The sequence below is a fragment of the Formica exsecta genome, unplaced genomic scaffold (genome assembly GCF_003651465.1).
Source record: "Formica exsecta isolate Colony F162 unplaced genomic scaffold, ASM365146v1 scaffold21, whole genome shotgun sequence".
Lineage (NCBI taxonomy): Eukaryota > Metazoa > Arthropoda > Insecta > Hymenoptera > Formicidae > Formica > Formica exsecta.
The window spans coordinates 3650642-3675647 of record NW_021849398.1 but is presented as its reverse complement, the minus strand read 5'-3'; the positions used below and the strand labels follow the sequence as shown (position 1 = coordinate 3675647).

The following is a 25006-nucleotide window of genomic DNA, read 5'->3' as shown; positions in this document are numbered from 1 at the left end:
TATAAATCTATAGATTAATTTTTATTACATTCTTTCTAGTATTTTGCAAGATAACTTCTTTATGAAAATTCTTGTTAATTTAAATCGTACATCTCTATAAAGGACAATATCATTGAATTTATTAGTATATTATGTTATAAATATTTACAACATCACAATTGAACTATTTTTGTATTTTTGTATTTTTTAACTGCTCGTTCTACAGGTCTTATAGAGAGTTGCCGTCCAAATGCTTTTAATATTACACCATTGTCTAAGTGAATACGAATTTTCACCACATCTTTTGGTATTGCTGAAAATAAAATTTAGTAAAAAAAAGTGTTATTGACAATACAGAAAAAAAACTAAATTTTTATAAAAAATTTGTTACACTAATATATATGCAATAGTAGAGAGAAAGGAAACTAAGTTTATATCTTATAATAGATATTATATATAGTATGTTTCTGCTACAGGAGAATCACATATATCTGCAAATGTATTTGACAACACTTGCCGCTTACTTCGAATAACATTGTCCAGCCCACAAATCCTAAAAGTGTTTTTTGTATCTTGTATGACAATCCCTGTAAGTCCTACCAAAGTCGGGCATTTTGATTTATCAATTGAAATTTTAGCACCATGAAAATCAGCTTTTATCAATTGCTGATTTACATTCTCCCAATTTGGATTATTAGAGTTTTCAGGTATACTGGTAAATGACTCGACACCAAGCATTTTTCGCATATAGTTCAACCACAATTGGTTTAAGGGCAAAAGATCGGAATATTTTATTTGACTCTTGTGACTAACTTTGCCCAAATCAAGATGTAATCTTTTCCTAGCTGATAAGAATTTGCCTCTGTGATCTCTTTTTCGCTTACGCTTAACTTTGAACTTATTAAATATAAAGGTCTGAAAATTTACACATAAAAGAATAACACTTCAGTTAATCAATCTGTATAATTGGCTCTTCCGTTCATCTTGTTACAAACATACCTTTCGCATCTCGTCTGAGATAGATTTGCAGTCGGACGGTGGCAACAAGTTTTGCAAAAAGTTGACAACATATTGCTCATTGTTTTCACAAATCTTAATGCTATCAGTTAAATTCCTGGGAAGTGGCGTGCACAATTCTGAAAACAATAGTTGATATTTGAATAAGAGAAAAGAGACATTATGTATTTGTATTGCTAGACATATTATATATTTGATTGATATTTACTCGTTTGTTGCGACATAGTTTTGTCCATGAAGGAAGAGTAAGGAGAGTTATCTCGATAGTGTAGAGAGAAAAAAAGTGGTCACGAAAAGTGTTCCGTATGTGGCCAGGTTTGCCAAATGGAATGACTTGGAGTCCAAGTCTTGGACCAATTCGTCGCCATCTTGAATATTCGTACATATATAGTGTTATGTTTAGTATTAGTGATCAGTTGCTTGGGTTTTGGGATTGGCTCCAGCGAGTACTCGCTATACGGCCATAAACTGGTTTTTAAAGATAGAATAATGTCGTAGATAGAGAATAATGTCGTATATATGAAGGTTCCTCTTGGGGGAAGGAAGGAATTTGTGTTAGGGAGGTGGTAGGAAAGGAAAAATAGGAAAAGCGCAGGCCAGGGTCGGAGTCGGGAATCGAACCCGAGTTCTCTGGGATGTGAGTCAGGCGCGCTACTCCCTGAGCCACCAGAGGCCCCTTAGTGATCAGTAAAGGCCGGTATTCATAGTCCGTTCTTATATCCAAGATCGTCTTAAGTGTGGTCTTGGGTCGTCTTAAGATCCCATTCAACCAATGAAATGGCCGCATAGTATCTTAAGATCGTACTTAAGACGATCTTGAATATAAGAACGGACTATGAATACCGGCCTAAGTGTGTGGATGACACACTACCAGAGTATGTCCTTTTCTACGTGGGCATCGGCCCCCACTCCTCAACACTCGGTCTAGATATACTATGTCTATGCACACTACTTACTGGGCCTCCGGTGGCTCAGTGTGTAGCGCGCCTGACTCACATCCCGGAAGATCTCGGGTTCGATTCCCGACTCAACCCTGGCCTGCGCTTTCCCATTTTTCCTTTCCTACCACCTCCCAACAAAAATTCCTTCCTTCTCTCTCTTCTCTTCTTCCAGTATATACGCATAAAAACTGAATTTACACTCTAATATAACCTGTTGTTGGCCCGAATACATGACCCACCCCAGATCATTACGGCCATTTAAATATTAAGAATACACTACTTACTAATTACTACCACAACTAAACGTAACACTATACATATACGAAGATTCAAGATGGCGACGAAATGGTCCAAGTTATTCCATTCGGCAAACCTGGCCACATACGGAACATTTTTCGTGACCACTTTCAATCTAGGTAGATAACTCTCCTTACTCTTCTTTCATGGTTTTGTCACACGTTCAATTTTAAATTAATTCAATTTATTTGTGCAATATGTCGAGTGTAAACAGCCTGTCTCAGATGATAGACGGCATGATGTTTACATCACGATAGACGACCTCCTTTTTTGCGCATGTGCAACGTGCAACGATGGGAGATGAAGGAACAAACCACGCGCATGCGTAGTAGCCAAAATAATTGTAGTAAAAAATCTAACCTAATGTCATTTTTATATCACTTTTAATTCTTTATACTTTATAGCATCAATTAACGATTTTTATGTTTTAAACCTTTATTTTTATACCAAAAAGTGTCGAATATATTTTTATTAAAATTAAAAATGAGCGAGTTAAATTAAACATTTACCGACAGTTTCATTCTGAAAGAATGTAAAGTGATAAATGTGTAATATTAGTTGCCGAAAAATCGCGATAATAATGACGAAACAAATTACGACAGTGCTAATAGACCTCAGTGGAACATTGCATATTGATAACACAATTATTCCAGGCGCTGTGCAAGCATTAAACAGGTATTGTTCACATTTTTAATGTCTAATTGGAATGTACAATACCGTACATATATGTCGTATCGCATGTATATACGTATATGTATGTGTGTACAAGCATACACATGCAAGATATACCGGCAATTTAACAGCGCAGTCTCTGTAAAAATGATCCAATTTTAAGTTTCTCGATAAAAAAATAGAAATTTATTTTCTTTCTCTTTTCTGTAATATGATAATAAAAAGTATGTTTTTAATGACAATGGTTTCTTTGATCATCGTGACGTCTTGTTCACGAATTGATATATATATCACATCTCATAATATATAAATAAATTTTTTAAATCTCAACTAATAAATGATGATTGCTCGTAAAGAAGAATTTCTCGCGTATTAATATTGCAACAGTCATCAAGCAATGTTTTATCATTGATTTCATATCAAGAAAATTTTAGCCTTTTAGAATCACGAATTTAAACTTGTAATCTAGGCTACGACATGCAAACTTGTCGATTAAATTTGTTACAAACACTACCAAAGAGTCAAGCAATTGTTTGTATGAGCGTCTGACAAAACTTGGATTTGACTTGCGGAAGGATGAAATCTTCAGTTCTTTATTTGCGGCGAGAAAATTGATTATTTCTCGACAGTTGAAGCCATTACTATTAATTGATCCAGCAGCGATGGAAGATTTTCAAGATTTAGTAACAGATGATATACCAAATGCAGTGGTTATTGGTTTAGCGCCAAGTAAATTCAACTATGATGAGTTAAACAAAGCATTCAGGCATAGTATCACATTTATAATTGTCTTATAAATTAAGCACATAAAAATATAATATAAAAACATAACATACAATTTCAGATTGCTTTTGGACGGTGCGTCGCTCATAGCTATTCATGAAGGACGATATTACAAGCGTCCTGATGGTTTAGCTTTAGGTCCTGGAGCATTTATCAAAGGTTTAGAGTATTCCAGCAATGTGAAAGCGGAAGTTGTTGGTAAACCGACCACAGAATTTTTTAAAGCAGCTTTAGGAGATGTAGACCCAGGACAGGCTATAATGATTGGGGATGTAATATTCCAAATATCATCCTTTTTTTTGTACTTAATTCTAATTTTTTATGTGATATTATAAATTTATGATTAGGATGTGAAAGATGATGTAGCTGGTGCACAGGCAGCTGGGATTAAAGGTATACTAGTACAAACTGGCAAATATAGAACAGGAGATGAGAAGACGATTACTCCAGGACCAACAAAAGTATGTAGTTCTTTCGTACAAGCCGTCGAGAGTATTCTCGATGGAATTGTTTGAATATTTGTTTGAGAAAATTATTAAACAAATAGTAATAGTATTCTTTATTCAAATATTGCTGCACAGGTGGACAAATGTAATCTGTTCTATATATATTAAATTATATACTTTATTTAAATACTGATTTTTTTTATTTTTTATAGTGTACATAGTTTTCAGTGATGCCATATTATCATAAAATAAACAATAAATAGAAATAGAAATTAATGTCTATTTTTTTCTGATATGGAGCTTTACATATCTCTCTCATTCTGCCTATTAATATAATTAATTTCAATGGTAATGTATTACAAATCGGATAAATATGAAAAAGTATTTTCAAGGATGATAGAAATATCGTCTCATTACATACATTCGTAGAAAACTGTAGAAAATTTGACTTGTTTGCTGGAAAATTTAATAAGTTTCATGTCAGAACAGTAAAATGTATTTTATAAAGCAATATGACAAACATTCAATATTTTGCAGAGACGATATTAGTCTAATCTTGTTCTAAAAAATTATAAATTTAATATACATATTTCGCTAGATAGCCTTATACATCATAAGTAGTACCACTATAGAAACTACATTAATGAAGCAGGTTTACAGAAATAAAGTACTCCCTGTCGAAAAAGTACAATGTGTTACGAGTATCGTCTTCAGTATAAAATTTGGCACCCGATCTTACTACTTTTTTTTTTTTTTTACACAAGTTGAAACAAGATGAGAAATTGATATTTTGATTTTTTACTCTATTGACATTCTAGTATTAATACTTCAATTTTCTGTGCATAAGTATTATGATATTTTGAATGAAAAAACTAAATCTATATCATCTCTAACAGCATTCAATGAAACTAAAGTTGCATGCTACAAAATAAATAATGGATAAAAATTCATAATGCTAGTGGTAACTTTTCTTATGATTTATATTATATCATTGATAATGTAATCAAGAAATGATAATGTACTCTCTCTCTCTCTCTCTTTCTTTATGATTGTATATCTTGTAATTATGGGCTCTTTTTCTCTTTAAATATCAATACAAGTCATAATCGAAATGCCCTCTGTAACTTATAATCTATCATCAGGCACATCTTGATTACTTCCACATTATGGTAATAAATATGTCTAAAGTAAATGATCTGTTAAAAAAAATAAATAATGGTTAATTTCGATTCATGCAAGAAATGCATCTATATAGCAACACTAATATGTACAGCATATTTGCAAACAATTATATGATGAACTGAATAATACATTAATTATATTGACAATCTTATTATATATATAATATTATTATTATATATATATATATATATATATATATTATAGTCGTCGTTGCAATAAATAATTGAAGTAATTTTAAGTCAAAGGCGATTTATAGTTCTTATTTTTTTATGACACTATATTGGGATATTTAAGAGAAAACTATATTATATTTTAATTTTCATTTGGTTCAAAATTACTTTTTAAATTTAATACCAATATAAAAAAATATAGGTTTACTGTGCACAATTTCTTTCAAAAAAACTCTTCTAAAAATAACAAATCAGGCAATTTTAATAATGTAGAATAATACAATAATTTCTGCCAGCTATATATTCATGTATTCTCTTTAATCAAGAGAAAGTTTCTTTATCGTAATGTTTGAACAATATCTCCACGCAAGAGAAAAAAAAAAAAAAGGAAACGATTTCTAACATAAAGTATTAGCAAAGCAGGATTTAATCTAAGTTTGATAATAAATAAAATGTTGCATTTATGAAACACATTATCTAGTACCTAGTACCAAAAAATGACAATGAGACATTTACATTGATGAGATTTGTGCTTCTATGCACGTGCAACTTTAATAAACGATATTATATTTCATAGACCATATTAATAAAAACTAGTACAATTTCTTTTTTTGACAATTTAACTGTTTGCAGCAATAGCAAATGTCATTGGCTTTGAATTGTTCGCATAATAAGATTTGTTAAATTTTTATTTATATGACCTACTATGATTAATGGACATTATTCACAGTCGTGTTCGCATATGTACAACTTATAGAGAAATCGAACATGTTAACATAAAAACAACTACATCATTTTTATTCGTTATAAATCTCTTTTCCAAGATCAAATTCTGTTAAATACTGTAGTATTCTTCAATATTTATGATATTATCAATGGTATATACTTTGATATTGAATTAATTTTACACATAAAATTTCACTTTTAATGTACATTCAATCCCTAATCTATATTTTATTAACTTTATTAACTTATTTTTTATTTGATTAGAACAGAATTTGACCTTATTACACTGCAGACAAATACATTCTCTTATTTTTTATGCAAACAATAGGAAATATTGAACTTCTCTCTCTAATTTGGCTATTTAAATATAATTTGATTAATGGTAAATTGACATATCCTCTTTCTTCTCTCTTTCTCATATATATATGTATATATATATTTCTCTCTTTTCTTCGCTCTCTAATGTAACAAGGCAGGTGTGGAGTATACATTTTGCATGCATGTAACAAAACATTATACAATTTCTCTCATGCCTTCAATAAATATTCAATACTTTTATTACAATACTAAAACAAGACAATCCTATGTATTGATTATGGGAGGAAAGTTTAGCTAAACTAGAATTAATAAAGAAAATTTGAGAAGCATTTGTGAGAGGATCACCTGGATCCTATTAGACCTAATAAAACCAACAATTTTTTCGGCCATGCGGTCTATCCCCTTTCTTTTTATTTTATTATTATTTTTTGCATTTGTGCTATACGCTTTCTTATTGATACTTCTGATGGGAAGACGATAAGTGGCTGACAACAAGCACTTTAAATTCTAGATCCAGGTACAAAAAACATGCTATTCTCAAGCAGATTAATCGAGAGTAATGCTCCATTGTGTGAATTTGGCCGCGGGATGCAGGTGTGTATAAAAGTGAGCAATTTATACATTAATACTTCCACACATTATTGCCTTTGAACTTCACGTATTATATTCTAATACTCCAAATATGCCTCGCTCTCTTTCGCTCCTGCCTCGACTTCGCATGAAACATTTGTTAAATCCAGGTGATCGTTTCCTAAGGAAAAAGTGGCACAAGGTACCATATTCTGCAAGTAGCCCACTATGTATTTTCCATTATTCTGAAATTAATCAATTTTGTTGCAGTTTTTATTCAGAATTGATGAAAAAAAGGGAAATATGCAGAATATGCAATATCTTACCATGGTATAAAACCAGGCACACTGTAAAGACTCGCGATGCAATGTTAATTCTAACTATTTAACAGGGCGATAATGAAGTGTTAAATCTGTCGAACTTTTCCAGATGAAATGTCTAACCTGAAAAGCCATCAAACATATGTAAAACCTTTTTTCAACACAATAACAAAAGCTGTTTCGAACTTTATACACACCGTTCTCAAATCCATTGAAGGATCCAAAACCTGATCGTTACATAGCAGTTCGACTTTTTCCTCGGCCAGTGAAGAATTATCAGCATTAGAATCTGTATTTGTTCTATCGCCCGCCGGTGATCCACTTGAAACAGTATTTCCACCTCCAGCTACCGAACCTGAATCGCTTCCTGCACCGAGCACTTTATCGTAAACATGCTCCGCCACTTTACGCACTTGTATAAAATCATTTGCAATTAAACGGTCCCTTAAAAAAAAAATAACATGTAAGATTATTCAATCATGTTAAGATATGATTTTAAGATTTAACAATGTGACACGTACTTCTTCAAACTTTTTACACCTGAAGAAGCATGTGGAAGAAGATAGAAAGGTATTTTAATGAATTGTGGAAGATTCTTGTCCACAACGATATTCACTACCCATGGTGGTACAGTTTCATTCAATAGGACACCTTCGGTTTCTCCTGCAGCATCTCGAACTAATAATCGGTAGATAGTTCTACCTCCCACTTCACTGAAAAGTAAAAAAAAGATATGATAAATTTATTTAATAAAATGTTTTTTAACAGTCTCTGCATACCTGAAAATGACAGGTGTATGACTAGGTACTGAGAAGTATGGATTTCCTCCATTTGTATGTATGGGACCGTTTCCGTCATTGCCATTACCTTCATTCTCGTCGTCAACGTGCAATGGCCTCCACCAATGTTCAAGTAACGCTTGTAACAAAAGGTTTCCATAATTCACTAAAACATTGAGAAAACATTACAAATCTCTAGATTTAATACCACGAATATTATTGATGAATAAACAATTGATCACCTTTCTGATCTACAGCATCATTCTCTGCTAGACCAGTCTCTTTGGCAGAAACCCATGCAGAGAAACAATCATTTTCGTCTTGCCCTAAGTGTATAGTTAACATCTGCAATAATTGAGAATATTTAAAACTTAGATTCAAGCCTGAAAAGCAGTTTGATCCAACAAAGAAATACATACTCCTGTTTTGAGATCAACATTAAACCAGTTTGGAACATACACCACTTTATTTCTTTTTTTACACTCCTGATCGAAATCGACTCTGCCTAAATCTTCCACTTTACACGCCTTCAATACATCATATAATGCAACATTCTCTTCTGTATCTTTTGTTAAAACGTGTCTTTTATCATTTAATATGTGATAATGTCTTATGGCAGGACCTCCTAATATCTTTTGTGCAGGTTCAGTATTTCTTAAAATGTTGCTCGATACATTACTGGCAGAATCACAATAATCTCCAAGTCCTAATTCTTGCCAATCTTTCTGACTTATGGACTGAAATATATAACAAAAAATATAGTTTTTTTTATGCATTCTCTCTTTTTATACAAATTTGTTACTGTAGTATAAAACTTTACCCAATTATTAATAGTTGATTCGCTGGTTGCAACCCAAATACTAGATTGATCTGGCGTCATAGCCATTTTGAGTATAGGCGCTTTTTCCTCACAAATAACTGTATATCTCTCTGCATAACTTAATTCTGTCATCACTACTCTCTTATCCCTGCCTCCAGATATTACATGACTAAAATTATCTGTTGCCTAAAATACATTAGATTTTCAATATAATAAAGTATACACAACAATATTAATTTTATTTGCATAACAATTCTATTGATAACTTTGTATATATAATTACCAATAACGCCCATACTCCTTCCTTATGAACTCTGAACGTTTGCACGCATCTTTGTTGACCAAGTGACCATAATTTGATAGTGCCATCGGAACTTGCCGATAAGCACTGCGTACCATCCCTATTCAGGACTAATGCTTTAATATTGTCTGTGTGACCACGAAGTTTCATGAGTTTGGTACAAAATCGTGGATCCCATACACGAAGAACTTTCTCTGTGCTGCCACTCACGATAATCGTGCCAGTCTGGTTCATGGCAAGGCTATATATGGAATCTCTGTTTCCACTCAGGGATGATGCTACAATGCAGTTTAATATGTTAATTACATGTAAAAGAGACAAAGCGCAGTACTGAATATATGATTGCAAGTACATACTTGTCACTGTGTTATTACTCGCAGTAAGAGCAGTCAACGTATTGACATCCCACAGAAATATCGACTTGTCTAGACCCGCACTAGCAACTTGCTCTCTATCTTTGGCATATGCTAATGCTTTGACATAGTCTTTATGTGTGCGCAGTGTTGACATACAAAAACCTTTATGCGCATTCCATACCTTAACAGTTGTGTCGGAACTTGCAGATATAACTGTACAGATATTAATAATGATTGAGAAATTGGCATGTAAGAGATTAAGAATTTTATAATAATATTAAAGACTTTAGAAGCGTGTACATACGATTTTTGCCACCGCAACATAGCACTATATCATTGACCCAATCTGTATGGTGTTCCATAGATTGAATATATGGTTCTTTCATATTTCTACAATTCCATATCCTTATGATGCTATCTCTACCAGCAGAGTATAGCCTATGCAGAACTGGATCATATTGTAAGGAATTAACACCGGCTCTGTGCTGCTTCTCTACCTCGTCTCTTATAACCATAGAAACCTTTAAGAAAAATTAATTGTGAATTAATATATAGCTCTTTTCTTGTCTTCATAATTTAAATTTTATCATCGGTATCAATGTATCGAATAAGTATAATCATACTTCAACAATGTGTAAACTCCAATTTCTTTACAATATTTGATTCGGATATCTCGAGAGAAATAAAATCAACAAATGTATATGCATTGGATTAAATTCCAAGAAATGAAAAATAAATTTCACAATAAATTTACAAGCGCTATTTTGTACCGGAAACTAACGATTATCTTGTTTAGATGCAACGCGTTATCGTATAATCCTACAAATTAACCGTGACAGGCACTCTAGTTTCCACCCGTCACCGTGGAAACGATTACGATGCCGACTATCCTCGGCACCGATGCTCGCCAGAGGATCGGCAAATTCCTCGTCTTATCATCGGGAGGAGAGAATCTGTCGATCTGTCGTACCTGTACTTTCTTACGGGCGCTCTGCCCGCCCGTCTTGTGAGCTGCCATTATGTCCGGGATTGTTTTATCCAGCGGATCACGGCGATCCTGCGTCGGGATCGGGATGGAAGTGCGTTTCACGGCGTACGTATGTTATACGATTCAAGCTGCGACGACAGTTCCACGTTGCGCTCGATCGTTACGTTGCACTCGCGGCGTCATTCCGTTAATGGTTCGTTAGCACTGTCGTTGTGCGTGTTGCCGATGCCGATCTCACTGCCGGGATGCACGCGTGCGGCAAACGTCGTCGCGCGGCATCCTCATCATCATCATCGTCGTCGTCGTCGTCGTCGCCGTTGTCGCCGTCGTCGTTACCGTCATGATGCACCGAACTCTGATATTGGAACGCGCAGTTGCGTTCAAAAACTTGTTGAGAGAGAAAGAGAGATGGTCCAAGAGGTAGCGCTATTTCTCTCGGTATAGTTCGCAATTCCTCCGCTATTTTGAATAATTTTATCTTCCTTGAATTCTTCCACGCTATATATGTAGAATAACATATATAAAAGATTTATATTCGTTTTTTGCTTGTGCAATTACTGCTAGATTATATTTTATAATGAATTCTTGTATTAAAATCCTCGCATACCGGAGTCTCGTAGCAATAGATTTTTTATACTGATGTTATTTATTTAACGCGATCACACGCAGTTACAAATAAAATTATCAGTATATTTATTTGTTTTTCTGTACTTTAGCCATTGATTATTTCTGATAGGCTTTGATATATCTTTGATAGCCTTTGATATTTTATACGATAATCTTTTTCATATCTTGAAAGAAAAATTTACTATTTTAAAAAACACTAAAAATGGACATAGTATGAAAAGGGATTTTTAGATACGCGCTAGTTTTCTAGTTACTCCGAAATGAATCGGATATCTGTGTGTGGATAATAATTTGGTATCCAGCTAATATTTATAATAAATCGATACTCGGATAATACCCGAAAAAATCCGATAATACCAAACATGTTAAAATTTCGAAAAATATGTAAATATATACAGCGGAATTCAATCGCGCGAAAGAACAACCGCGTGAGAACACGACAGCTAGTGCGCGCATGCGCGCGCGCCATCTCCATATGTGTACGCATATGTATGTATGTAGCTAGCATACGAGATATATGTGTGGATTTGCTGTGCACTGCTGTGCGAACGAGAACGAGTGCGAAGGAGTTGGGAGGTGCGGAGTAAAAGTTGATTGAGCGCTGCCAGGAGGCTGCCCTCGATGGATTCGCGTCGTTCGTCGTGTCGTTTACGTCCGCCATCACCAGTTAACCTATCGATACTCGTTTAACGCTCGCGCCGCCACCCCCGTTTACGAGACCCACAACCCACAACCGCGTTTCGCCCTTCGCGATTCTAACCTAAGATATCGCCCACACACGACGGCCGCCGCACGCGAAAGAGAGAGACACGAATGCCATGCTCCTTTGATAGAGACAACACGTCGTCGTCGTCGTCGACACGGACGGACTCTACATCGGCGCGCATCGCCGGAGACGTCGTCGATAGACCGATAAAGGCCCCGACGACCGGGAACGGCGTTCGTCCTAAGTATAGACCCCAGTTTTACAGATATACATACACATACCTGCCTCTCTTGGCCAGTGTCGCAGCTTGTCGTAAATTCGTATCGCGCGGATATGTGGGGTGTGGCTGCCGGTTTGTTGTTCTTTGTTTGCAATATTTTAAGCTTGTACGACGCAGACCATTCAAGAGGTTAGGGTAAATCCTCGTGGCGATAACGATAATTGTCATCCGATGGATTGTAACCTATATCCTAATCGTGTATGCGAATTTATTCCCTTTTTTTTCTTTTTCCTTTTCATATTTTTTGACAATTTCGCAATTTCACGCAACCTTTCGTGATACAACTGTAAGCAGCAACACGCTGCATTTCCGTTAAAATCGCGCTGTTGAAATTATGATTGATTACACATTATGTACGAGAAATGTATATCAAACAAAAGTAAATAAACAAATCAATAAAGATTTGTTTGGTATGTCTCAATTATACTCATATATTTAATACTTTTATTTATAGGTGCAGTTACTATACCCATAAACCTAATACTATCGCTGCGTATAGTAATGTCTGTCCCTTCTTCGTCCTCCAACAATATATCTGACAATAATAAACTAGGCGGCGCTAGTCCTAGTCCAATTGAAGGTATCGAGGGAATACCAGGACCTAGTTCCTTGGATCCTATGCATTCAATATTGCCGCAAGACGAAGAATCTGAGGATTATGGAGATGACGAAGATGAGGGCGATGAAGAGAGTAGCGAAGGAGAAAGTGAAGTAAGCTAATTATATATATATTTGTTTGTTTATAACATCCCTTTTTGATGAATATTAAAATATATAGAGATAACCATTTCAATCATACTCCAATTAACTTAACTGACTATTCAATTAATAGAATTGCCTGCAGCAAAATTTCTAATATATAATTCGTCGTTTCTCTAATTTAATTTTTCTTCCCATGCAATTAAGTTAATTGGAATTTGATGAAAGTATTTCTTAATTTATATGACTAAATGTTGCAACTTGGCTTTTATTTAAAATTTTTTTCAAGTAAATTACAAAACTGAACTACAAATTTAATAATGTTTCAATAATTAATGCTCTATTAATTATATCATTAGATTAGCGACAGTGGATTGTTCTGCGATACCGAATGTACAGCCGAAGTTGAGAGCAACAATGGTCAATCACCTGTATCGCAATCTCAAATGGTTATCCCTGTACAATGTCCAATGTTGCCTACTAACATGTCATCAGATGTTATCCAGCCTCAAAGAAAGCGAAAGAGTGAAACAGATTGTTGTTTACCATGTAAAAAACTTAATCCAGAGGAAAAGTCTCATACTATGTAAGCATTGTATTTTTTATCTTACAAAATACTGTTTGACATGAATTTTAATACTTCTCTTTCTCAGGTCTGCAAGAAAATTAGATGATAAAGGTAAACATGTGAGATGTGTCATTCCTACAAAGGATAACCCTCCTCCAGAATTGAGTAGTTGGCTTTTGCAATTTCAGGTATATGGCTTATGTATTTATAAAGTACTAAAGTAATAATAATAAATCTATATAGTATATATTGATAAGACTCTACAAAATGTAATAGTAAACTTTCTTAAAAATCAAGTAAAAATGATGTTTGTTACAGAGATGGTCAAACGCGGAGAGAATGTTAGCAATAGACGAATTAATAGACAGATGCGAGCCTACACAGGTGCGTCACATGATGCAGGTGATAGAGCCTCAATTTCAGCGAGATTTTATATCGCTCCTGCCGAAAGAGTTAGCGCTATCGGTGTTGGCGTTCCTAGAGCCGAAGGATCTTCTAAGAGCGGCGCAGACCTGTCGAAACTGGCGATTCCTAGCCGACGACAATCTACTGTGGAAAGAAAAGTGCAAGGCGGCCGGCATAGAAGACTTGAAGGATCTGCCACCGCTGAAACGCAAAAACTGCCGTAACGGCAGTCACTCGTCGCCATGGAAACAGGCTTATATGCGACAGCATAATATTAAAATGAACTGGAGAACAAAACCGATCCGTACACCGAAAGTGTTGAAGGGTCATGACGATCATGTTATTACATGTTTACAGTTCTCCGGCAACCGGATAGTTAGTGGTTCCGATGACAATACTCTTAAAGTGTGGTCTGCCGCGACAGGCAAGGTAATTAATTGTAAAGATGAGTACAAATTATGAAAATTCAGCTATTTTGCTAGTGATAGAGAAAGAAAAAAATGAATGTTAAGTATCATGCAATATCGTATTTTCTCGATGTTTCAGTGTTTACGGACATTAGTCGGACATACCGGTGGCGTGTGGTCTTCGCAGATGTCCGGCACGATCGTTATCAGTGGTAGTACGGATCGTACTTTAAAAGTATGGAACGCGGAGACTGGCCATTGTATTCATACTTTATATGGTCATACGTCGACGGTGAGATGTATGCATCTGCACGGTAACAAAGTCGTCAGTGGTAGTAGGGACGCGACGCTAAGAGTGTGGCAAGTGGACACGGGGGAGTGCTTACATGTGCTCGTGGGGCACCTAGCGGCGGTCAGATGTGTGCAATATGATGGAAAGTTGGTGGTCAGTGGTGCCTACGACTACATGGTCAAAGTTTGGAATCCTGAGCGCGAGGAGTGCCTTCATACCTTACAAGGACATACTAACCGCGTTTATTCCCTCCAAGTAAGTGTACTGTTTTACTTTTTTTTAATTTTCGTGCTTGTTGCCTCGCCATTGAAGCCGTTCCTGTTTGCCGTTTTTCTTCGTTAGTTCGACGGTGTGCACGTTGTTAGCGGATCGTTGGACACGAGCATAAGAGTGTGGGAGGTAGAAACTGGTGCTTGTAGACACACTCTGATGGGTCATCAGTCTCTCACCTCGGGGATGGAATTACGCAATAATATTTTAGTATCGGGCAATGCTGATTCTACAGTTAAAGTATGGGACATTGTTAGTGGTCACTGCCTTCAAACTCTCTCCGGTCCGAACAAGCATCAATCAGCGGTTACTTGCCTTCAGTTCAATAGCCATTTTGTGATTACGTCCTCTGACGATGGTACAGTAAAACTCTGGGATGTTAAGACTGGTTTGTATAGTCATTTTGTTTAGAATTTCTTTGATTGGAGTACGCATCGATCTTGTCGAGAACACAACTCGTGTGTTTACAGGTGATTTTATTAGGAATCTAGTTGCTCTGGATAGCGGGGGTAGCGGCGGAGTCGTGTGGAGGATTCGAGCGAGTGATACGAAACTAGTGTGTGCAGTAGGTAGTCGTAATGGTACCGAAGAGACGAAACTGCTTGTCCTCGATTTCGACGTTGAGGTAAAATAGTGCGCTCCACTACGTGGATACAATCGCCCCCTTTGTACGACTTCTGTACATACTTTCAATTAAGTAGTCTAAAAACTAATCTACGCTGTACATGTATTACATGGTGTGATTGTGATAAGACTGTGTACGCATCATAAAAATCGAGTGAAATTTTTGTGAAATGGGGGAATCGAAGTGAATGAGAGAAAGAGAGAAAGGGGGAGAAAAAGAGAGAGTGAGTGAGAGAGAGAAAGAGAGATGTAGCGAATGATCTCCAGGTGGATTAAAGTGCCCGTCGAAAAATTATAATTATATCGTTTTGTCGGTGCGCGCGCGCGTTGTTGTGGTGTACAAACGTGAAATTTATAAGACTCATAAACTTACGGGAAAGAAAACCGAGGAGCTTATCAGTGTACTTCTGAATTTTCGCTGTTATAACGATTCAGTGGAATCACCAACGACGCAAAAGTAGCAAATATCCCTAATTCGAAATTCATTGTAAGTATAACAGGTTTGTTATGTGGGCATTTAGGAGTATTTGTCAACGGTAGCAGACGAATATGATGGGACGACTGAGACGTACTGAAACTACAAGGCAAAATAACATTATATTTGAAGAATCTCATACTTCCTGGAGCACAAACGAGAAAACTATCGACGATAATTTCGACACAATCATTGGGACTATACGGATTTTTTAATAAGAAATTTCAAATGTCTGTCTACATCAAAACATAAGTTTGTATAATTTATTGATCGATTCGCGCGTCAAGCTGATTTTTTTAGCTTCGATATTTCCTGATCATGTAAGACTTTAGATTTTATTACTTACTTGTATAAACATCGTGATCTGGTTAAAAACAAATATTTTTATAAATGTTTACAAGCCGATATTTCCACATTATTGACATTTACTAGAGGAGCATGAGACTCTCAGCAAATGGATTATGAAACAATTCAAATCAATAACACAATTTTTTTTTTTACATTTTTATGTCTATCATAGAAACTTCTCTATTTTAAAATAATTGGGATTAAGATACCCCTTTAATCTGAAATTTTCTGCTGTCTGCCTCACTCTATGCATGATCATGTAGTGAATGTATAGTAGGGAAATAGCATATGAAGAGAATTTCAATTTACAGATATAGTTATTCTAGAATAGAGAAGATCTAGAGTAAAAGATTTTCCAACGTTGCATGTTTCACTCTGTCATGGTGCAATATACAAAAATAGCACACTTGTTCACGTGCAATACAGATTTACAGAACAGTGAACTAATACAAGCTTGCATAAAGCAGGATAATACACTTTTATTTTTGGTTAAAGATTTTTGTCAACAATGAGTGAATTTAGTAAAGGGAGAATATTTGTATTAGCCAGATCTTTTACATTTAACGCGAATTATATAAAGAGGATTTAAATCATCCTGCATCAATTGACAAATTTTACATGGATTCTACTGAATCATATCATGAATAGCATTATTGGTAATGCAATTTGTGCAAATGCATCTTTATTATTGGACCTAGGTTAGACTAGGTGTCGTGTTTATTTGTATATTGCTCAATAGTTTATATTATAAGAATGTGTTACCTGTTGTATCATTTTTTTTTATAAGAAATAGAAAAAAAATGTTGCTACATATTTTAGATTGTTTTTTTTTTTAAATTTATTACAGCTGTACACATGTTCTTGTGCTAAGAAACATATTTTGTACAAAATAAATGTTCGATTTTGACTTCTTTCTACATACCTGTGGACATTATCTTATACTATACGAAGACAAATATAAAAAATACCTTTTAATCCATCATCTTATTTGCTAGACATGGATATTCGCTCAATTTAACTTATTCAATCGTTTTATAGGACATACAAATTTTCAAAAAATGTCTATAGATGTGTCATAATATAACGCCAGATTTTTCTACATAAATTTTACATTGACTTACGTTACGTTTCAACAACAATAATAAGCGTACAACCGTCGCACATTACGTGAAGTAAAGCGTTCTTTTCTCGAAGATCATCTCGTTCGACGAAGTAACGGTCGCCGCATCTGCAGCGATAAAACAACTTGTCCTCGAACACAGACTCCTCAAAATCGCTCGGCGAGAGACGTGCATACACCGGACTATCTTCTAATTCTTCCCTGTCTTCCAATTCTTCTTGTTTGCAGGCTGCATCATATCGCTTTCTCGACTGTGGATGTCCCAATACCTGCCAGGCTTCGGTAACATTGTGAAACTCGTGGCTGTCAGTAGCGCCGCTTTTATCAGGATGAAACTGCAGCAAACGACGCCGATAAGCACGCTTGATCTCTTCGTCAGTGGAGTCCTTGCTGCAGCCGAGTATTTCGTAATAATTCATTCGTATCTTCGATCACAAACACTGATGTTTCCAGGAAAATATAATATGCTTTTGTAGTCAACATAACCTTAAGAGATGATTTACGTTACGTGACCTGCGCCATATTATGCCCAAACAAGGCTACCAATATAAAATCAAATAGACAAGACTACCAATAGTACTAATATGAACCAAATTTGAATATAAATTGCTCAGATTGAACATAATCAATATATATGTTGTAAGAATAGAGATCGCGAGGGCAACGTTTTAGGACTGATGAACATATAGAAAGGTTTGTAATCTCAAATTCTTTCTAATGAAAGCTGGTAACCAGAACCAAAAAATGTCCAATCTCGTGCAAAGTTTAAAAGAGACAGATAATAGAAGAAACATATATCTTTTCTTTCCCTTTTCTTTTTTGGTTTTTGTCATCAAAACATTGTGGGCATAGAAAAACTGCTCAATTTGAAAATTTTAAATATAAAAACAAGTAGTAATCACATGTGATAAATCAAATTTAATGCAATAAACATTTTTAAAAATATTCAATCTGTTCTTGTGCTTAAAAATTTTCATGTTTGTTAGTATTGTTAGATATAATTTTTACATTAATAAGAAGAATAAATTGATTAGGCACTGTCAAATTTCAGCAAAGAAATATATAAATATATAATCAAGATCCAATCGTAAATTATGGTGATGCTTGAAATTAATAAGCTTTAAAAATTAAGAATTGATAAAGATACTTTATTAATTCACGACAACATATTCTGTGTTCGTCGTTTCAATACATTTATCACCGATAAATCTCGATTGCACTCGCGAATCGCATTGCGCATAGTAATGCTAAGAAAGGAACAACGAGACAAATGTTACTTTCGCAATTTTTTACACATTCAGTCATCTAGATTCTCAATCAATGAGTACGATAAACATTAAAACCTGAAAACTGCCAGCGTCTTTCCATATTTGCACCGATGCCGAACAATTCCTGTTTAAAGACTTGTGGAAAACGCTGCATTAAAACTTCGACTTCATTAGGCTTAATGCCAGGCTCCATTTTTTGCAGATAAGACCACAGGTAATCCACGCTCGCGCCGAATGGATGGATATGTAAAAATGTCGCTATGAGTCCTATAATATATCATACATCATTAACAAAAATCATAATTAACATTGCAAAGGCGTCGAAAAGCTATTTTTTAAAATCATTTCTAAGTTTTTTCACGTTATTGAAACAATCTTTTTCTATCAAAACTATGGATATATTTACCGATGAGCTTGGCATCCTTTTGAGTGACTTGTATGAAGCTGGATGCAAGAATGTGCTGCTTCGGCGTACGCGGCTCCTCGCTTATATCGTCGTCTTTGTCGAGAGTGATAATCTCACTCTCCCTAGGCTCTTCTTTTTTTGTAGCATTCAGCTTGATAGTCAAATCCTTGATCTTCTGATCGTCCTGCGCTTGCTGCTTACGCGACTGCATCAGCTGCTCCTGCATGCCCTTCAGTGTTTGTTGCAGCATCTTCATTTGCTTTTCCTTCGCCTCTAACTCTGCTTTCGTTTCAGATTTCAAGAGATCCACCTAGGAAATTTAAATTTAAATTTTATGTAAATCTCTCGCCTTTGAATCACTTTGTTCATGTTCATTGTAACATAATACGCACTTCGTTTTTGTATGCTTCCAGCTGGCATCTCAGACTGTCGTTCTCCTCCTTGAGACTTTGCAGTCTCTCGATGTCCTCGGTGTTGTCAGACTGATTGCGTGTTTTCTTACGTTGCGGTTCTTCTTCCGAATCCGATACGTCCATTTCACCCTCGCCTTCAATTAGACTATCTTCCAGTTGCACTGCTTTTATTTCCTGTCATTACGAACAGTAAAAATTACAAAGTGCATCGATCTGCGGGCATCGCTTTTTCACACAAATGCATGCAAAGTATGTAGTTTCCTATATCAAACAATGGTATTTAAATATACGTCCCTAAACGTGATTGGCTCTATGATTTGTATATATATAATATACTGCTAATCTCTCTCTTTTTTTATGTTACATAATCAATTTCTGTAATTCAGAGTTGAGATACATAAGGCAATACAATTTTTTCTCAGTTTTTATTAAGCATTTCCAGGACTTGTGCCTCTTTGGAACACTTTGGGCTTACCTGAACTTAAGAAGCAGAGATGCAGCTCTGAAGTACAGAAATAATAGAAGTATTGTATATTGAGTAATACTGTTCGGGAAAATGAGGCGAATCCATGCTGTCTGATAGTCTGTGGTTGCTTTTCTTCGATCCGGAAGTGTTAATCTCGTATTACCTTCTGTTCCATACGCTGTATTCTTAATGTTGTGCGCGTTGTTGACAGGATTTATTTGCCTTTTACTGTCGCGGCATTCCACGATAAAATACCGAATTATAAACGTACGAAGAAAAGCGAGGTGTCTGACCGTTTTCTTTTTCGCAGGCGGAAATTTGAATCTTTCTCAATTATCGCACTTACCTGTACATATCTTAGAAATACAATTTGCAAAACGAGCATGTTTGGAGGTATCGTGCAAAACGCGCGTAGGAGCATATTGCGATAGACTCTGAGATTGCTTCAAGTTAGATAGATAAGAGAAGGAAGAAGAAGAGACACGCTACTAGCATTGTGGGAGTGCATTACATACATACCGAGGATTGCTTCTTCCACATTTCGATGTTCTTCCGTTGCGCCTTAGTGAAGTGATCCCAGACCTTCTTGTGGCTGGCCGCGGTAAAGACTCGTTCGATCTGACTGACTGTTGATGACATGGTCGCATGTTTGCATACAAAAAACACAACAAATCCACCGTTGTATACCTTTTGCTTGAAACTCTAAGGTTGGTAGTTTCGTCTATGTTTTCTAGTACTCTCTTTACGCGCTCTCTTGTCATGTTTAAATGTTTTAGTTATCATAACATTCCTCTCGATGAACAAAACAGTATCTCCCACCTTTACTAATGAGCGTATTTTTATATACGTATTGTGATACAGCTACGAATAGTCTCACAGAGTCTCATGTAGATTGTGCCGCATTTAATCTAATGTAGTTGGTTTCACCAAACATTCCGTTCTCATTGTTCGCCTTTCCACCTTACTGCGAATAATGTAACCCCAGAAAACTTGCAATTCCTGGATTTCCGATGTTAAGAATTATTTTGAACAAGAGTCAACATTTTGATCTCTTACTTGTTTAACACAGTATTGTATAATTTATACATATATGAATTCGAAAAAGAGAATTATACAAAAGTAGACCTTGCAATTTAAAATAATTTCTTAACACAACGGATATCCAGCCCATCACCCTTATTTCTTAGCATTGTCAAGCATGCAACTTTCAAGTACACTATGGCTTCTATTGAGATAGAATTTGCGATAAACTGCCTTTGCTCGTCAGTTTTGGATCCTAAGTCCGAGAAGATAGGATTTTTCACCCACCTTATCCTCGCCTACTATCCCTGATCCTTCCTACCGAGTCGCCTCCAATCGTGCATTGACCACAAACAGAATTCATATATAACGAACTCGCTATGATACACTTGAGAGATTGCAAAAGTTAGTTACGAGATAGAGAAATACTTTATTGTATATCAAGAGTTATATAATTTTTCATCAAGCGTATCACTTGATATGCAAAAGCCGTTCTTCGGAATATCATACGTCGAAATCGACAAGCTTACAATTCGAGATTTGATATTTTGATACCTGATTAGAATTGGTTGCCATACCTTAATGTCATGAATTGTTACTCTTAATTATCACGTGACGATGTATAACACATACCTTCGTAAGAAAAATCTCTGCTTATTATCGATACTCGATATGTGGCACAAAGATTTTCACACAGTATGAAGAACGTAGTGATATCGCTGTCATTACTTTTACACTATCATGAACGAGATAATTATGAGGTTTTTGTTGCATTTGCTATATCCAAATAAGGAGGAGAGATGATTTCCTCGTTGGGCCTATTTATATGCCAAAGTGAACTTACCAGCCAATGCGGATTTTCTTAGCGCACACGAAATATGTACGATAGTATCGAGCTGTCTTGAAGACAGAGAATAAGAAAGTATGTAAACGTACATTGTATGAGAAGTCCTTGCATCCTTCCCTTCATCAACTCCTTGGCCTTCTGTAATTCTTCCTCATATGAAGCTTTTTCCGTCAGGAGCCGACGCACGTGAGAGTTCGTCGATTGTATCATCGAGTAGAAGGTATTAGCGTTACGCTTGGTGCAATCTCCTCGTTCTAACCACGTTACAACAACCTGCGGAAACCATTTGTGGATTACGGAGAAGTACACAAAGAAATTATTTGTGAATATAATCGCAAATTAAAAAAAAGAGTTGTTGAAAATTGTTATTATTAACCATTTTTATTGTTATTGTTTAATAAATACTCACTTGTACTGCTTTCATAAACGTGTCATCTTGTTTAATTTTTTCACAGATATTGGATGCTTCGTGGTCCGTGTAATGCACTACTGGAGGCGGACTTGATGGCGGTCTTTGTCTCTCCTTTTCCACCCTTTCTCTATGACGTTGTTCCCTTTGCAGTTGTCGCTGCCTGCATTCCCATTCATATTGATCATCTCTAGCCTAAAAATTATTATTAACAATTATGCAAATTAGTAGATAGATAAACATAATATTGGCAGTTACACATTAAGAGATAACAGTTTTTAACAGATAACAAACCTGTGCAAAATCTACATGAAGTCTACCAGTGTTTGCAGGTTCCCCACTAGATCCTATTCTTACTCTATAACCAGATAAATATATCGCTGCATCGACGCTGGCTTCCAACACGAAGCGTATATGACAGAAATTCTTCTTAGAAAGACGCAAAGTAGTTATTTCCCCACATCGTTCAAATATCTCTTGTATTATAGCTTCGGTAATGTTTTCCGGTAAACCTATGTAAAATATTATAGTTATTAGAAAAATCTACGCGATACAAAATAATTGTATTATTATATTCGACGCACAATAATATTTACCTCCGACAAAAATTGTTCTACATCCTGGCGGCCTTTCACGTGTGGTGGGCGGTGGAGCATTCGGATTCGGCGGGAATAGCACACAACTCTTACAATGTACAATCTCTTTAGTACCTTGAGGCGTTGTGGGTGGCGGCGGCAAGCTCGCGTTCATTATTTGCGCCGCGTCCGTCATTATTTGCTCGGCATTAAGTATCTGAGCACCTATCATACTGCCATCATGCGACATCATGCTCATACCCATCGGATTGTAGCCGTGTGTGTGACTCATGTGCGGACCCAGTGCCATTTCGCCCATCATGGGTGCCATCGGTCCCATGGGGCCCATACCCATCATGGGATAACCCACTCCCATTCCCCAGACACCGGCGGATTCCATCTGCGTGCCGATATTCGGTGTATTATTCGTATTCGTCGACGATAAAACTTCGTTGTTGCTCGAGTTGTTGGAGTGATTATTATTATTCTTGGAGGAATTCGTGCTATTTCTCTCCTCGATTCTTCGGTCGTCCCTTCTGTCTCGTTCGTTTCTCTCCTCCCTTCTTTCCCGATCTCTGTCGCGTCTATCGCTGCGTTCGCTCCTTGACCTTTTGCAAGATAACATATGAATTATAATTAGAGTTACAGATATATTCTGTAAAGCTTATGTAACTTAAAATTATTCTCTTTATCATCTTTTTATATAATAGAATACAGATAATACTAAGATATTACCTTCTATTGTTATCTCGTGTATCGCGACTATCCCTATTCTCCCGATCTCTCCTATTATCATTCTTATCGCTTCTTCTGTCGCTACTGTCGTCTGAAGTTTCTCGTACTATCGGCGGCTGATTCTTATTCGTACTAAACTCTAGAGGCGAGTCGTTCATTCCAGGCAGTGGTATGGGTGGTGGTGGCAGCGGTGGGAATCCTTGACCCGCAAGCTCCATAAAGCTTTGTGGTCCCGCTATAGGGCCCAGTGGACCTATTGGTCCCATACCTGTGAATTATGTAATATTAAAATGTACAGAATGTTTTGAATGATCTAATGATTTATTTAAATTATAAAATTGTCTTAAATTTATTATTGTAACAAAGTTCCTAATTTTATATTTATATTGTTAAACCACATATATATATATAAGATTTTATTGTTATAAATTTTTTTTATATAGTATTTTTTTCCTTATAATTATCTTATCCATTTTACAAATAATTTTGTACATCAATGAACATTTTGGTTTTAGAATTATAGAATCTGAAGTCTCTCAGTGATAAAAATATCTTTACAACTACGATGCCTTCTTCAGTCTCCAGTTTTGTTCTTTTTGTTTCTAATAACTAAAACTTTCGATTCTAATAACTCCGAAATAGCCTAGTAGTTATATCGTAACACAAGCCATAGACATATGACACAAGCATATATTTTTTTTATTAATGTTCCTGTAATATTTAAATATTCTCATCTAGAAAAATTATAGCTATGCCCCAGTTAACTCTTCTGACCTTCTGTTCTAGAATTATCTGTGTAAATAGTCGTCGTAATTTTTGTAGAAGACAAATTCTAGATTAATGATGGTTAAAGAATTAATCAGCCTCACCCATGGGTGGCATAGCGGTCGCCGGTACCCCGGGAAAATTATAAGCCATTTCTTGTGAGAGAATCTCCTAATTCCGTTTAGGAGACAAGATGATAACGGGGTGAAACTACTGCGGAGATATTCTGCTCGTTGTCGTCGAAGTCACGGAGATGGCGGAGATGGATATACAACAGAGTGGCTATAATCGTATGTAATCATATAGCGCAGTGATAGTGCCGATGCATATGACAGATGACACTACCATCGTCTTGCATCATTTGCAATCTGCAATGTCACGTGTTGGCCTATTATGTGCTTACACCGACAAGATACTAGATACTATTAAAGACCGCTGGCTCTAGGAAAATTTTCGTGACTACCTAGTGGTCCCACCTTTGAAGATAATTACACGAGTTATTTAAATCATACAATTATTTTATCTCATCCAATTATTTTGTTTTATTATCGAAAATATATTGTTTGAAGAAAAACAAAATAAACATTTTATTGTACTAAATTATTATTTTATTACC

At 35.7% G+C, this 25006-nt stretch overlaps 6 protein-coding genes across 8 annotated transcripts in view; 2 read left to right on the top strand and 4 right to left on the bottom strand.

Annotated features, from left to right (window-relative positions):
- The window catches only part of LOC115234935 (ribonuclease P protein subunit p29), a 3530-nt gene extending 1861 nt beyond the window's left edge, over window positions 1-1669 (bottom strand). Inside the window, exons 1-4 of the mRNA XM_029806356.1 lie at window positions 1205-1669; window positions 979-1115; window positions 504-894; window positions 1-292 (exon numbers count right to left, since the gene is read on the bottom strand). Coding sequence (XP_029662216.1) covers window positions 153-292; window positions 504-894; window positions 979-1115; window positions 1205-1232 — 696 coding nt within the window. The 5' untranslated portion in view covers window positions 1233-1669 and the 3' untranslated portion in view covers window positions 1-152. The remainder of the gene's footprint in view (window positions 293-503; window positions 895-978; window positions 1116-1204) is intronic.
- Window positions 1670-2546: 877 nt separating this feature from the next.
- Window positions 2547-5858, top strand: LOC115234933 (haloacid dehalogenase-like hydrolase domain-containing protein 2). 2 transcript variants are annotated; one of them, XM_029806355.1, is made up of 5 exons: window positions 2547-2909; window positions 3376-3672; window positions 3751-3961; window positions 4037-4150; window positions 4271-5858. In XM_029806355.1, exons 1-5 carry the CDS (start codon window positions 2779-2781, stop codon window positions 4301-4303), a joined length of 786 nt encoding a protein of 261 aa, XP_029662215.1. In that variant the 5' UTR covers window positions 2547-2778; the 3' UTR covers window positions 4304-5858. The 2 variants fall into 2 exon arrangements, with proteins under 2 accessions (XP_029662215.1, XP_029662214.1); XM_029806354.1 differs by having other exon boundaries at window positions 2549-2909; window positions 4037-5858.
- On the bottom strand, window positions 4878-11054 carry LOC115234932 (WD repeat-containing protein 48-like). Its single transcript, XM_029806353.1, has 12 exons — window positions 10648-11054; window positions 9982-10198; window positions 9678-9890; window positions 9304-9599; window positions 9021-9206; window positions 8620-8937; window positions 8443-8545; window positions 8201-8366; window positions 7943-8134; window positions 7619-7865; window positions 7428-7544; window positions 4878-7346 (listed from the first exon to the last, which is right to left on the bottom strand). Exons 1-11 carry the CDS (start codon window positions 10693-10695, stop codon window positions 7482-7484), a joined length of 2049 nt encoding a protein of 682 aa, XP_029662213.1. The 5' UTR covers window positions 10696-11054; the 3' UTR covers window positions 4878-7346; window positions 7428-7481.
- A 740-nt stretch (window positions 11055-11794) lies between these two features.
- LOC115234920 (F-box/WD repeat-containing protein 7) lies at window positions 11795-17283 on the top strand. 2 transcript variants are annotated; one of them, XM_029806326.1, is made up of 9 exons: window positions 11795-12242; window positions 12733-12989; window positions 13337-13563; window positions 13631-13733; window positions 13864-14379; window positions 14497-14904; window positions 14992-15307; window positions 15390-15544; window positions 16065-17283. In XM_029806326.1, the coding sequence occupies exons 2-9, from the start codon at window positions 12780-12782 to the stop codon at window positions 16116-16118; spliced, it is 1989 nt and encodes a 662-aa protein (XP_029662186.1). In that variant the 5' UTR covers window positions 11795-12242; window positions 12733-12779; the 3' UTR covers window positions 16119-17283. The 2 variants fall into 2 exon arrangements, with proteins under 2 accessions (XP_029662186.1, XP_029662185.1); XM_029806325.1 differs by lacking the exon at window positions 11795-12242 and adding an exon at window positions 12260-12657.
- LOC115234921 (diphthamide biosynthesis protein 4-like) lies at window positions 17187-18121 on the bottom strand. The gene has a single exon (XM_029806327.1). The coding sequence runs from the start codon at window positions 17903-17905 to the stop codon at window positions 17489-17491; it is 417 nt and encodes a 138-aa protein (XP_029662187.1). The 5' UTR covers window positions 17906-18121; the 3' UTR covers window positions 17187-17488.
- Window positions 18122-18616: 495 nt separating this feature from the next.
- LOC115234982 (ecto-NOX disulfide-thiol exchanger 2) lies at window positions 18617-24857 on the bottom strand. The gene is made up of 10 exons (XM_029806438.1): window positions 24495-24857; window positions 23626-23893; window positions 22912-23498; window positions 22610-22827; window positions 22316-22510; window positions 21996-22179; window positions 20559-20665; window positions 19553-19747; window positions 19161-19470; window positions 18617-19021 (listed from the first exon to the last, which is right to left on the bottom strand). The coding sequence occupies exons 1-10, from the start codon at window positions 24541-24543 to the stop codon at window positions 18804-18806; spliced, it is 2331 nt and encodes a 776-aa protein (XP_029662298.1). The 5' UTR covers window positions 24544-24857; the 3' UTR covers window positions 18617-18803.
- Window positions 24858-25006: the final 149 nt, after the last annotated feature.

Excerpts from the sequence above, each read along its gene's own strand:
- LOC115234921 (XM_029806327.1), bottom strand. The coding sequence starts at position 17,905 with ATGAATTATTACGAAATACTCGGCTGCAGCAAGGACTCCACTGACGAA.
- LOC115234932 (XM_029806353.1), bottom strand. The coding sequence starts at position 10,695 with ATGGCAGCTCACAAGACGGGCGGGCAGAGCGCCCGTAAGAAAGTACAG. Across the intron at positions 9,600-9,677 it reads GAGTAATAACACAGTGACAA|CATCATCCCTGAGTGGAAAC; the intron begins GTATGTACTTGC and ends ACTGCATTGTAG. Across the intron at positions 8,367-8,442 it reads TGATGCTGTAGATCAGAAAG|TGAATTATGGAAACCTTTTG; the intron begins GTGATCAATTGT and ends TCAATGTTTTAG.
- LOC115234982 (XM_029806438.1), bottom strand. The coding sequence starts at position 24,543 with ATGGCTTATAATTTTCCCGGGGTACCGGCGACCGCTATGCCACCCATG. Across the intron at positions 19,748-20,558 it reads TGTGGAAGAAGCAATCCTCG|GAAATAAAAGCAGTGCAACT; the intron begins GTATGTATGTAA and ends TCGTAATGACAG. Across the intron at positions 19,022-19,160 it reads AAAGGATGCCAAGCTCATCG|GACTCATAGCGACATTTTTA; the intron begins GTAAATATATCC and ends GATATATTATAG.
- LOC115234933 (XM_029806354.1), top strand. The coding sequence starts at position 2,779 with ATGTGTAATATTAGTTGCCGAAAAATCGCGATAATAATGACGAAACAA. Across the intron at positions 2,910-3,375 it reads GCTGTGCAAGCATTAAACAG|GCTACGACATGCAAACTTGT; the intron begins GTATTGTTCACA and ends CTTGTAATCTAG. Across the intron at positions 3,962-4,036 it reads AGGCTATAATGATTGGGGAT|GATGTGAAAGATGATGTAGC; the intron begins GTAATATTCCAA and ends ATTTATGATTAG.
- LOC115234920 (XM_029806325.1), top strand. The coding sequence starts at position 12,630 with ATGTACGAGAAATGTATATCAAACAAAA. Across the intron at positions 14,905-14,991 it reads ACCGCGTTTATTCCCTCCAA|TTCGACGGTGTGCACGTTGT; the intron begins GTAAGTGTACTG and ends TTTCTTCGTTAG. Across the intron at positions 15,545-16,064 it reads TCCTCGATTTCGACGTTGAG|GAGTATTTGTCAACGGTAGC; the intron begins GTAAAATAGTGC and ends GTGGGCATTTAG.